The sequence below is a fragment of the Sinocyclocheilus rhinocerous genome, unplaced genomic scaffold (genome assembly GCF_001515625.1).
Source record: "Sinocyclocheilus rhinocerous isolate Xijiao unplaced genomic scaffold, SAMN03320098_v1.1 scaffold119, whole genome shotgun sequence".
In the NCBI taxonomy this organism is placed as follows: Eukaryota; Metazoa; Chordata; class Actinopteri; order Cypriniformes; family Cyprinidae; genus Sinocyclocheilus; species Sinocyclocheilus rhinocerous.
In genome coordinates, this window is record NW_015654491.1 from 603,485 (window position 1) to 615,954 (window position 12,470).

The 12,470-nt window shown below is 36.1% G+C and overlaps 1 protein-coding gene and 1 pseudogene across 1 annotated transcript; both read right to left on the reverse strand.

Annotated features, from left to right (window-relative positions):
- Positions 1-5,825: 5,825 nt before the first annotated feature.
- On the reverse strand, positions 5,826-9,644 carry LOC107717050 (ryanodine receptor 2-like). Its single transcript, XM_016523693.1, has 10 exons — positions 9,624-9,644; positions 9,424-9,554; positions 9,152-9,218; positions 8,881-9,049; positions 8,274-8,383; positions 7,394-7,550; positions 7,012-7,076; positions 6,608-6,708; positions 6,077-6,128; positions 5,826-5,921 (listed from the first exon to the last, which is right to left on the reverse strand). Exons 1-10 carry the CDS (start codon positions 9,642-9,644, stop codon positions 5,826-5,828), a joined length of 969 nt encoding a protein of 322 aa, XP_016379179.1.
- A 1,622-nt stretch (positions 9,645-11,266) lies between these two features.
- Positions 11,267-12,470, reverse strand: part of LOC107717068 (ryanodine receptor 2-like) — a 9,004-nt pseudogene continuing 7,800 nt past the window's right edge.

Sequence of the window (12,470 nt, forward strand, 5' to 3'; positions counted from 1 at the left end):
CAAGCAGACAACAAACAAACTGTGTGTATCCCCACCCGTAAAGTAACGCGGGCAGGGAGGAACACACAGTTTGAAGCGCTGGCTGCCTTCGCCCCTACTCAAATGGTGTGTTTTATCATGTGCTTTAGACATATTTCTTTTCTTTTCTTTTTCTTTCCCTACGGGACAGACAACACTAAATAAGACTCACAAACAGATATCAGACTGACACACACACAGAGCGCTTGCTGAATGACAAAAAGCTGACGTTGGTCTCACCGCACGTGCTTTTATAGCTTCCTGGTCATTACGTCACCCGCCGTGACGTCTCGCCCATCTATTGGTCTGATTACACACGAGGTTCAGAGCCCGTCACGTTGAAGGGCGTTCCCCTAGCGTTTCCGACGCAGCTCGAGTTCCTGAAGAGGAACAGTATTTCTTCACTTCATTAGCAGTTTATGAGAGTGAACGATCTGCATTCAGATCTATAAAGTAAGAGCGTGTTCCTAACAGAAGGTGTGTGTTGACTGGGCTGATAGGTCTGCTGTTGGCATCAGGGTTTGTAATCTAAATGGTAATATCAGGAACTCTCTATTCTTCATGAAGGTGCGGAGGGCCGTCAGCCGCATGCTTTACAACTTCAAGTTGGCAAGACAACCATTAAAACTGCATTGAGGTGAGTGGGTGTGTGAAGAAAAGGCTGATGGATGCATGCCGTGCCCCCTTTAAAATAATTGAATAGAATGAAAGTGAATGATAAAATACTTATTACCTCAGTTTTTGGCCATGTAGGGCTGGAGTTTAAATTAGCCTTTGTTGAAATCTGGTGACATGTCTCAACAGGAAGGTTGACTGGGCAAACTTTAAATGCTCTCTGTTGCCTATTTTGAAAAATGAAAGGATTGAATTGGTGTCCTTCTCCTTGGAATGAATATGTTTTGTCATCAGATGTCTGTTATATTCAACACTTCATTTTTCAATGCTTATTTTGTGATAATATGCCAGGCGGATGTGACCTTGGATGCCACATAGTTCATCCATAATGCATCTGGCATCCCCTTACCTGTATCAACTTTTTAAATGTTACTTTCAGCAAGGATATCTGCAAAATGACTAAATCGAAATTGTACATTCTTCAACTTGTGGTGCCATTTAACTGTCAAGCTCAAAGTGACAGTTAAATTCCCCCGCTTCGGTGCCAAACGGAGTGCAGAGAGCCATACTAAGCAGCAAAGGAGCATGAAAGTCAATTCGCTAGCATATTAAACATGAGGGTGGATGTAGCCTCAGAAGCAGCTTCAGGAACAAATTCTGTTCTGCTAGTCATACATAAAAGTACAACATAACAAATGTTATAAAGAAATAAATACATGAAGCCGTAGGGGTGTACAGTAGTTAAGGGGTGCATTTGTCATTAAGGATCGCAGGAGCCTTTTTTTGTAATGCTGTCATTTTAAATTTGAGTCATGCATTTTTCAGCTTATCAAACGTGCTGTGATTCAGAGGAGTGATTCTAGTGAGTGAAAACCTGCCATAAAATAAAATAGAATAAAAAAAATATTTTTTTAAATCTTTAAGAAATTAAATATGAAATAAGAAACTGATCATTCCTAGTGAGTGATAAAACCTGTCCTAAAATAAAATAAAATAAGCACAGAGGAGTGATTCTAGTGAGTGAAAACCTGCCAAAAAATAAAATAAAATACAATAAAAAAAATATTTTTTTAAATCTTTAAGAAATTAAATATGAAATAAGAAACTGATCATTCCTAGTGAGTGATAAAACCTGTCCTAAAATAAAATAAAATAAAAATAATGAGTAATGAGATTTTGAGATCTTTAAACAAATTAATAACATAAATATTTTTTTAGATTGTGGGGTGAAATATAACCTGAATGTTTCCATTAACTCTCTCTCTCTGTCTACATTTATACTTTTATATTCCTTCATTTAGCAGATGCTTTTATCCCAAGTGACTTTTAAATGAGGAACATCACAAGCAGTTTGTCATAGAGCCAACAATATTCCTATTGCACAATGCTACAAATGCACAAAGTTTAGTATAAACTAGATTAGTAAACATACCACAGCAGAAGTGAAACACACAAAGGAACAGAAAGAGAACTTTTGGACTGTATAAACACACAGGGGTAATAATCGTAATAATTGATTTTGTTTATAGTTATGGATTAGTTAAGTGCTTGCAAAAAAACATGCATTTTTCTCTAACACATGCACACACACAAAGCTTCTTATTCCTTTGAAAGCAGTAACTTTTCTCTCTCTCTCTCTCCTGTTCTCTGTGACTGTTCATGTCCTTGACATTTTGTCCTCGTAACTCCTGTCTGTGATGTGTACTGGTCCTAAATGTTTGTATTCAGTGCATTTGTATATTCTTTCTGTATTCTCTCTGGTCAGCTCTGAAGACTGACTGAGAAATTCTTTTGAGATGATGGATCCTGAGAGGAATAAAAGAAAACTCTGGAGACTGACACAAAAGAGATAGAGAAAAAGGAAAAATGAGAAGCAAGACGTGAAAGAAGTGAGTCTCCTTCAGGATTTACTTCTGACTTCCGGTGCCTAAGGCAAATACACAAACACACAGTAATTAATTTAATGTGAAGTGTCTGTTGATAAACAACCACTACAGTTGACTTCATAATTCCCTCAGTAATTAATTTACCCATGTGAAGAATTCATAATAAGTTCTGATAGCCCAAATACGCAATGTCCCTCTTAACCTACAAGCTCACATGATAAACGAACGAGCGAAAGCAAGTGGGTAGGTCATAGAACAAACATCATTTGTGAAATAGCGAGTGGCTTATGAAGTGTTTACAAAGCTAGTGTCAGGAGCCATAATGACGTGCTTGAGTTTGACACTGATATAAATGAAGCCAACACTGAAGGCTCTTCATTCTGCTGGAGAACTGCACCAGCTGCTGTAGAAAGAAGCACAACTGAATGTTTGTTCTTTATAAAGTCCTTCTAACTCTTGCAAATAAAGCACATGTTCAATATATAATGAGCTGCAGTGCTTAAATGGATGATGGTGTGAGTCTCCTCAAAAATTTCATTAAATATATTTCATTAAATATATAAAATTTCATTAAATATGTTAAATAAACTCATTAAATATGTGTTAAATATCTGTTGTAAACAATGACGTTAAATGAAATATATTTTTGAAATTTAAAATATATTTAGTTTTAACCTTCATATACCAAAATATATTTCAAAATGTATTTCAGGGGCAGGAAAATACATTTCCAATCTTAAAGTAGCCTTCATTTAGTCTAAATGTATATGTGGATAGAATCACCTACTAGAGATCAAACCTAGATTTAAAATGATTCATTTATGATTAATTTTTTTAATTACTAAATGTGTTTGCACATGTTACAGGCAATCAATAATTTTTTCTTCAAATGGGTCATGTGAAGGTGTTTTCTTGGATTTAAAATACTGTATATGGCTCTATACTGTATATATTTTAAAATATATTTTCAAAAAACAAAATACATTGGTAGAAAATATATTTATATAAATATTTTTCTTTTTAAAATGTTTTTGTTTATAACAAAAAATTGTTTGAAAAGTGTATCTGTTAAAGAAAAAAAAAAAAGGTTAGATATTTTGCCATATTATACGGTCATACATTAAGCTGACCAAATACTTTTTGGGGTCACTGTATATATAAAAAAAAGTATTGTATATCTAAATAAATGTATAATGTATAAAATTATATATATAAATAATATAACTATAAAATAAAAATACATATAAAATACAATTTTATTTAAAATAATAAAATTACAAATTTTAAATAAATATATAATTAAAATAATTTGTTAATTATATGTCTCATCATATAAAACCCCATCATGATGAATTACAGTTCTTTGCAGCATCGCAATCCCAGACAAAAATCTATTGGTTTTTCAGCCCCACATTCAGTACCTAAAGGATTCAGCAGTTCTCAGATGGGAAGGTTGTGTTATCCCAAAGGTCATGATGGTAGAATCTGAGGACACTTCCCAAACAGGAATTGTTCTGGCCCAGAACTGCCTTTTCTTCAGTGAAAATATGCAAAATGTGGTCAAATGGGACACTGGCTCTGAAATCAGTACCTGGATGGATGGATCCAGAGTCTTCTGTGTCCATTCTCCTCAACCTACCCTATTCAGTTAACCTTCTCTCCGCCATTACTCTCAATTAAAACCACCAACATGCTCTAGATTACAGTGTGGTCAGAGCTGCGCAGTGAGCAGACCACAGGCTGGGTACATTACCGAGAGCCCTGACTCTACCATTCATCCTCAATACCTCTGTTCACACCTGCACATTCCTGGGTGGCCATCACAGTCAACCACAAACAGGCCATCCTTTCCAAAAATCACATCCAAAAATGTGTTTGATATGATACTTTCTGATTTAAGAAAAATAACTCCATAATCATAAAAAGGTCATTCCTACAAATAAAAATACTTAAATTTATATAATCTATACAATTTCTATGTAACTATTATGTAATATATATTATATAAAAAATTAAATAGCAATACTGCAATACCAATGTTATTGCAGTACTGCTGATACCTTTTATCAAATTTTTCCCCTTCTATTACAGATAATGGTAATCAGTTCTTTGTCTTTGTAATGAGGCTGACAGCAGCAGGACTGTGCAGCACTCTTGTAGAGGGGGGTTAACGCTTTAACAGCACCTCTGGAATGGCTGGAGATCAATGCGTCATGCCCTGCAGCTGCAACAACTCGACCAGCCTCATGTGATGTGGGCTGTCTTTTAATTTCACGCTCAGGATCTGAGTGCTGTCTCTCATGCAGAAGACAGAGAGAGAGAGAGAGACAGACAAGAGGTGAGAGAGATGAGAAGCGGAGACGATGGAGTGGTTGTTGAAAATAAGGTGAGGAACGGGAGAAGGCTGACAGTGAATGAAGAGATAAGCAAGTAAAGGGAAAGGGATAGAAAAATTATTGGTACAGTAAGAGGCAAACAAATGAATACACTTATATATTTTAAAGGGGTCATATGATGCGATTTCATTTTTTCCTTTCTCTTTGGAGTGTTACAAGCTCTTGGTGCATAAAGAAGATCTGTAAATTTGCAAAGACTAAAGTCTCAAATCCAAAGAGATATTCTTTATAAAAGTTAAGAGTCAGCCACACCCCCCTAAAACGGCTCGTTCTAACACGCCCCCACATATCTACCTCACTATGTGGGAAGATTTGCATAACACCGCCCGATATTTTTACTGGAAAACAACAATACTGATTAAGAACTGAAGGAGTGAGATTCTCCATAAATTATTAATATCAGAAATCAAAGACCTTGGAAGAGCTAAAATAAGTCCTTATTTTAAACTTTATTACACGAATCGTCATGCAATGTTTGTGCTACAGACATGAATAATATATCAATACACAAGCGCCCCTCATTTTTTGTAACAAAAATTTAAAAATCTAGCAATTTACTAATATTTTCAGTATAATGTTGGTTAACTGTGAACACCGACATGGGTTCTGTAACATTTCAAGCTAAAGAAATGCCACATTTTTACATTTATACTACCTGCATTCAATCCAAAGTGACAGATTACATAAAATTGCCATCCATATGCCCAAAAAGTGCAGCATCAACTTAGTTCCTTAAACTCAACAATACAATATATTACTAAAATAAATATGTAGTGTAGAATAAATAAGCACCAAACAAGCACTCAAAACAGTACTGAGTCACACACCAGCTTCTTATTATCAGAGGAGCATTACAGACTTACTTCATAAGTATTTACCAGCTGAACCATATAAACTGAACTGGAATTCTTCAGCTGAGTTGATCCTCATACTGTTTACGGAAACAGTCTCCAACAGGAAAGAACTCCCAGCAGCGTTCCTGGAACATCTTCCACACGTATGATTCCTGTTGTGTGAAAGAGTGCAGCAGTCACAATTCAATTTAGTGTATCTCAAGTATCACTTGTCAGTGGTTTCACATTTTAATGGATTATTAAGAACATATCTTTCACACTGAAACAGTCCAAATTTCTCTTTTCAAAGATTCATGGCAAGCTGTACCTGTCCGGTATGTTCTGTGACATCCTTATTGATGAAATACATCAGAAAGAACCTAAATGGAAAACAAAACAAATGCAATTTATTTTCAGCAAAAAAAGTACAAATCTCCCATTTTACCTGAGCTAAACTTACTGTAGATTTTGATTTGACTGACATGTACAGTAATTAACAGCATTATCATGTTTTTTTGGGGATACTGTACTACAGTAATACAATGGTATCCTGTAAAATTAATATGGATATGAATATCATCAGTATCGTCAATTTTGCATTATCATGATACTGTATATTTCATTACCATCGTGGCATCACAGTATTGTTTTTGTAATATGACACACTTTCTGTTAATCTCAGCTTTAGACTTCACTCCCACAAACACAAAATGCGAGTTTCAAAGTCATCATCTGATTGGTTGGATTCTACAGGATTTCCAGAAGATGGACAGCTTTTAAAATTATGACTGAAAAAAAAGGATAATGGAAAAGAGGCATAACTGATCTCAGACCTGTTTTTCAGGTCTTTTGTACTCACAGATAGTTGGCCAGGTTGTGCTCTTGCAGCGTGTGCGACTCGAAGCCATGGGGCACTGTGTCAAAGTACTCGCTCCCAATGCCACAGATAAAACACTTAGTCTGAAGGAAAAAACCAGAGGCCACATTCACTGTTTAATTATACATGATCAATTAGCATAAAACCCATAGCTACACCGAAGAGTGGCTGACATAGATTAATGATGTATTTACTCAGAGAAATAAAATATTAATTTACAAGTGCAGTGTGGCTCTGATTTATAATTAAAGAAATGTTTAATTTTCGATAAATTAATTTAGTGTGTTAATTGGAACACAAGATGACAGACATCATAAATCTGAATGGATTCACGATGTAGCTTGGTGATAAAAAAGGCAAATCAGAATTTGAATGTGAAAACTCACCTCCATGTCCTCTTTAACCTGCTCCTGCTGGTCTCTCAACTCGCCAAATGCATCAATGATCAGACCTTTCATACGAAGACAACAGAGCAATTCACCAGTCACAAACACAATTTAGTTTATGCCAAACATTTGAATCCTGCGACACTCCTTTAGCATCATACAGTCAGATCTCTTCCCATAAACCCCTCTCAGCATGTGAGAGCATGATCTTTTAATGAAGCTCTTCAGTGCTGCTCAGCATGACTCGAGTTAGAAGACAAACTAAATAATTAAAATTGAACACTTCGGCTCATTGTCCATATTGAAATTTGGTGTACATATTCATTTAAAGTGCTGTATGCAATTTCAGTAAACAGATTCTCACAATTACTCTGTCTCTTACCCTGAATGATGGCGAGAAGGATGACAATGACGAAGAAGAAGAAAGTGATGTCAAAGATGATACGGTAGAACTCAAACTGGTCACCAGCCGGGTCTTCGATTTCATCTCCAATCCCTCCTCCGGCTCGCACACCAACATACATGTGGAACATGTAACACTATGCACACATGAATATTAATATTTACAGAATTATTCACAATTTTTTTTTGCTTTAGTCCTGCATCGAAACAGTCATCATTTTGTTTTATACAACCATTTTCCACTACCTCTCTTTAAACAAGCTGTTTTTGCAACTGCACCTTTAATGACTCTATATTGATTCTGTTACGATTGGTTAACATTTTTACATGAGAAATTAGCATAAACACCCCTTACAGGTTGCTGATTTTTAAAAAGGAAATAAATACTTTCTTTCAGCAAGGATGCATTAAATTTATCAAAAGTAACAGCAAAGTAATTTATAGTGTTACAGAAGATTTCTATTTCAAATAAATGCTGTTCGTTTGAACCTTCTGTTCATTAAAGAATCATAAAAAAAATGTACCAGTTTCCACAAAAAATATTAAGCACTACAATTGTTTTCAAACATTCATAATAATAAGAAATGTTTCTTGAGCACCAAATCAGCATATTAGAATGATTTCTGAAGGATCATGTGACACTGAAGACTGAAGAAATGGATTCTGAAAATTCAGCTTTGCCATCACAGAAATAAATGACCTTTTAAATTGTAATAATATTTTACAATATTACTGTTTTTCAGTTTTTTTGATCAAATAGATGCAGCCTTGGTGAACATAAGGACTTTTAAAAAAAATAAACCTCAAACTTTTGAACATTAGTTTAAGTTAATGGTAAAAGATAAAAGAGAGATTCTCACTGTGAGCATATCATCACATTTCATGTCCACTGGTTCGCCGTCTTCACTTTTGTTGTAAAATTTGCGGAAGAAGTTAAAGGCAACCACAGTGTAAAGATACACAACCACACCTTCATCATCACACCTTCTCGCAGATACAGTAACCCAAACATCTGGACAGTGTCACACAATAGTTTTATTAACAACGGCATTAAATTGCAGCAATCCTGAAAAAAAATCTATCATAGTTTTCACAAAATGATTAATAATCAACTTTCTCAATACTGATAACAATAAGAAATGTTCTTGAGCATCAAATCAGCATATGAGAATGATTTTTGTAGCATCAAGTGGCACTGAAGACTGGAGTAATGCCTGCTGAAAATTCAACTTTGCCATGACAGGAATAAATTACATTTTGAAATAAATTAAAATAGAAAACAGTTGAATAGTAGGATATAAATATAAAAATATACATATACATATAACATACATAAATAAAACCTGACCAGTTAGTTCTAGCATATTTTTGTTATAATAACATTATAATGACAGTATAATGACATTCATATTTTTTAAGTGTGACTTGAGCATCTAAATACATTTTGGGGCCACTGTATATACACACAAACACACATCAAATGTAGTACCTGTTTGCCATTATGTGTAACAGATGACAGTATGGTGTGCCGTGTTTTGAAGCCCATGGCGATGTCTAGCAGGTGGGCAACGAAGAAGAAATTGTTATAATGACCCAGGACTGACACAAACATATACCATGTCAGGTAAAGGAAGGACTGAGAGAAAGGAAAACACAATTTAATTTCAGATTTGACTCACTGATGGCCAATTTCTTCAGGTATTATATGTTCAGTATTTAAAGAGTCAGGGGATCTTACATTGTCGGTGAAAACCACTCCCAGCTTCCATATCTGGTACTTCACATCAATAGTGTTTAATCTAAAGCTGTGAAAACATGAGAATGATTTATTTTATTTATTTTAAGCCTACCATATTGAACACTGACGCCATCATCTGGCAAACACAGAAATAATTTTTTCATTGTCAGTCTCTGCAGATTAAATGATTGGGCTGTTTTGCTGAACAGAAGCTGGTTTGGTTGGTGAAATAAATATGGTAAATAGTCAAGACAGGGTCACAGGGTCGTAACTCACAGGGCAACCTTTTGTACGGGTCTCTTGCTCTCTGAGCCTCTGAGCTGAAGTCCAGAGCGGCTTTATCCAAACCCAGCAGCTCACTGACGCGTGCCGATCCATACAGTTCTCCATATTTCGCCATCACCTGCAGCACGGAAAGCCATCACAGAAAAACAGTTTGAACCTGCAGCTCAAATCACACAGCTTACTGTACCACATCCAGGAAGTAGACCATTATTAGTTAGTATTAAACTAACCCAAGTATTAAATTCAGCACGTAATTCCTCCCACACCGTTCATGCTACAGTTATGAATGATATCTCAAAGCATGTATCCTATTGTGGAGAAGTCTGCTGTTACTTATAGACACTGGATCTATGCTTTCCACCTGGAGGATGATAAATAGGAAGTATCCCGCAGACTGACACTGAAAGAGGGGCCTGAGACTAAATGTCATAGACACTTGGGGGTGAGCCAGTAAATAACCACCAGCAGCAACCAATCAGAACACCCTAGCAACTGCATAGCAACACTCTCAGGGTCAGATGATGATAAAGTTAGTTAGATGTAAAGCTGTAAACCTGTAAATAAACAATATTTTGAATTGGAAAAAATTAAAACTAAGGAAGAATGACCTATGACCTAAAATGAATAAAAATACTTCTGATTCCGCACTATTTCTAGGTCACTTATAGTAAGTAAATTTGTGACACTGATCAAGTGACTCTTTGTAGAGATGGTCAGATGTTCCAGAGATGCTCTTTGGATAATCTCAAATAATGTTGGAAAACATGATCTGATTTATGCAGTCCAAGTCAAAAATAAAGTAAAAAAAAAATAATAGAAGTATACTGGTTTCAGACTTGTGGACCCTACTGTATGTCTGAGGGGTTTAACAAAAGCCAGAAAGGTGAAGGCATTATTTAGTCTATCAAATATATACGTTTAGTTTCCCCACAAGAAATATATAGTGGGTTATTTGCACAGGCACAAAACTGAAGTGCCTGTTGTGTTGCATGAGTTGTGTGTGTGTGTGTGTGTGTGTGTAAGAGAGAGGTGTGTATGACCTTCAGACAGTAGTAGCCGATGATACAGCCGAGTGAGATGAGTGTGTGCAGGACAGCCAGGCTGTGAAGAATCATTTTCATGTATAGCCACAGTTCTCTTCTAGTTCAAAATAAACTTCCTGTGAACCCTTGGTGCTGTCGTCACAAACAGTGATCTCCACTTCTTCGTCATCATCAATGGTCGATGAAACCTAAATAAAATAATTATATAGATGTTTTTGGTGAAATCTAGGTTTGAACAGCAAAACCCTGTGTGGTTGACTGGTTAACTGAACTCCCAACAAGCTGGTAGTGAGTTATTTTAGCTGGTTTCACAATCCAAGTGGCCTAAAAACATCAAAACAGACCAGCCTGACCAGCAACATTAAAGCTGATGTTTTAGCAGGGAAATCAATACTCACCTTGTAGAACAGAAGAATAAAATGAATGGCAAAAGTAAGGAACAGAGCCAACAATCTCATGTTGTAGAAATTTCACACAAAACAGTTCTGCAGAGAAAAGACTTGCCATTTGGATTTCAGTTTCATCTGGTTTCGAAGAGCTGAGCTTTCTAAGTCTCCATTTAGGCTTCTTTTCCCCTTTATGTTTATCCTCTTCACTGCATAATTTAAATGCAATATTTTAGGCATTTTTTGAAATATAAATATTTTGTAACATGGTAAATGTCTTTACTGTCACTTAATCAATGTAATGCATCCTTGAGGAATAAAAGTATTAATTTCGTTAAAAAATAAATCTTACTGACCCTAAAACTTTGAATAGATAGTGTTTTAGACCGATTCAAACCAGCTCACGAGACTAGGAAATCAGACTACACTGGTCACGGCCTATGTTTCTGATTCATACCATCCAACAAGTCTTCATGTCAAAACGAATTGAATTTTTATAAAATGTGAAGTATTTGTGCATTTTCTGTGGGAGTAACACTAATTTCCAACTTTTCAATTTTATTTTCACATCCTTTGAATTGTTCAGGGCCTGAACATCCTTTGTACTCAAGGGTACAATCGAGAAAATTCAAAGATCTCTTCATATGTTCCCTGAGATTCCCGTGGGGGAGAGTAATGATACACTTAAAAGCTACAAAACAGCAGTATTTTCTGTTTTCAGAGTTTTATCTCTCCCCAGTCTGGAGCACTTACAAAGCTTTCTTAGTCTCTGAATCCTCCTCCTCTTGCACCTCATGAAAATCCTCCTCACAGATTTCCACCTGTTTGTAATGTTGACAAAGAAGACATACAGTTAATGGACATAAATGGACAGAGACTAAGGGGACAAAAATGTTAACTGGTTGGACACAAATGCTCAAAGTGGACACAACATTATATGTCCACATGTAAATTTATTGGACAAAAATGTTCAAAGTGGACACAAATCAAGAGGTTAGTTCTGGCAGGTCACTTTAGTCAAGCTCGCATCAGCTGACTCTCAGCTGATCCCCATCTACCTATGGGAATACGACACCTATCTAAGCATTCATATATAAGGTCCAGCAGTAGTATCCGCAGTTTTCGTATTGCTCAATAGCTAATTAAATGGCGAATTCGGCAGGCAAGACCATCTCTACATTATTGTCATGAACTCCACAAGTTATGTGACTGACTCACGAACAAGTCAGATGGGAACTTCATCCCCAAGGAGGATATCAAGAGATCAAGCATCCACTTCACAGCTGCTATGTTTCACACTCTCGAACGTCTTCACAAGCTAAGTTCCATTTAATGCTCATCATGCTTGATCACAGAATCTAACCAATGAGAATAATAAAGTGTCGTCATCAAGGCTTTTGTAGTGCTTGACCTAGGCGGCTGGTCCCGTTTTGCTCTGGCGGTACTTTGAATGCACACGTGATCGTAGGGCGGCTGCAGCGCCGATCAAAGTTGGACAAAAGTATTTTAATGTAACCAGAATGCATTGTTTTTGACAGGCGGCAGCCGATCTTTGCGGCGCCGCATCAAGTCAAACAAGCCTAATATCTCTAAAGAGTGTGTTTT

Excerpts from the sequence above, each read along its gene's own strand:
- LOC107717050 (XM_016523693.1), bottom strand. The coding sequence starts at position 9,644 with ATGGTCTACTTCCTGGATGTG. Across the intron at positions 8,384-8,880 it reads ACTACATTTGATGTGTGTTT|GTGTGGTTGTGTATCTTTAC; the intron begins GTGTGTATATAC and ends GTGATGATGAAG. Across the intron at positions 7,077-7,393 it reads CCTTCTCGCCATCATTCAGG|GTCTGATCATTGATGCATTT; the intron begins GTAAGAGACAGA and ends TTCGTATGAAAG.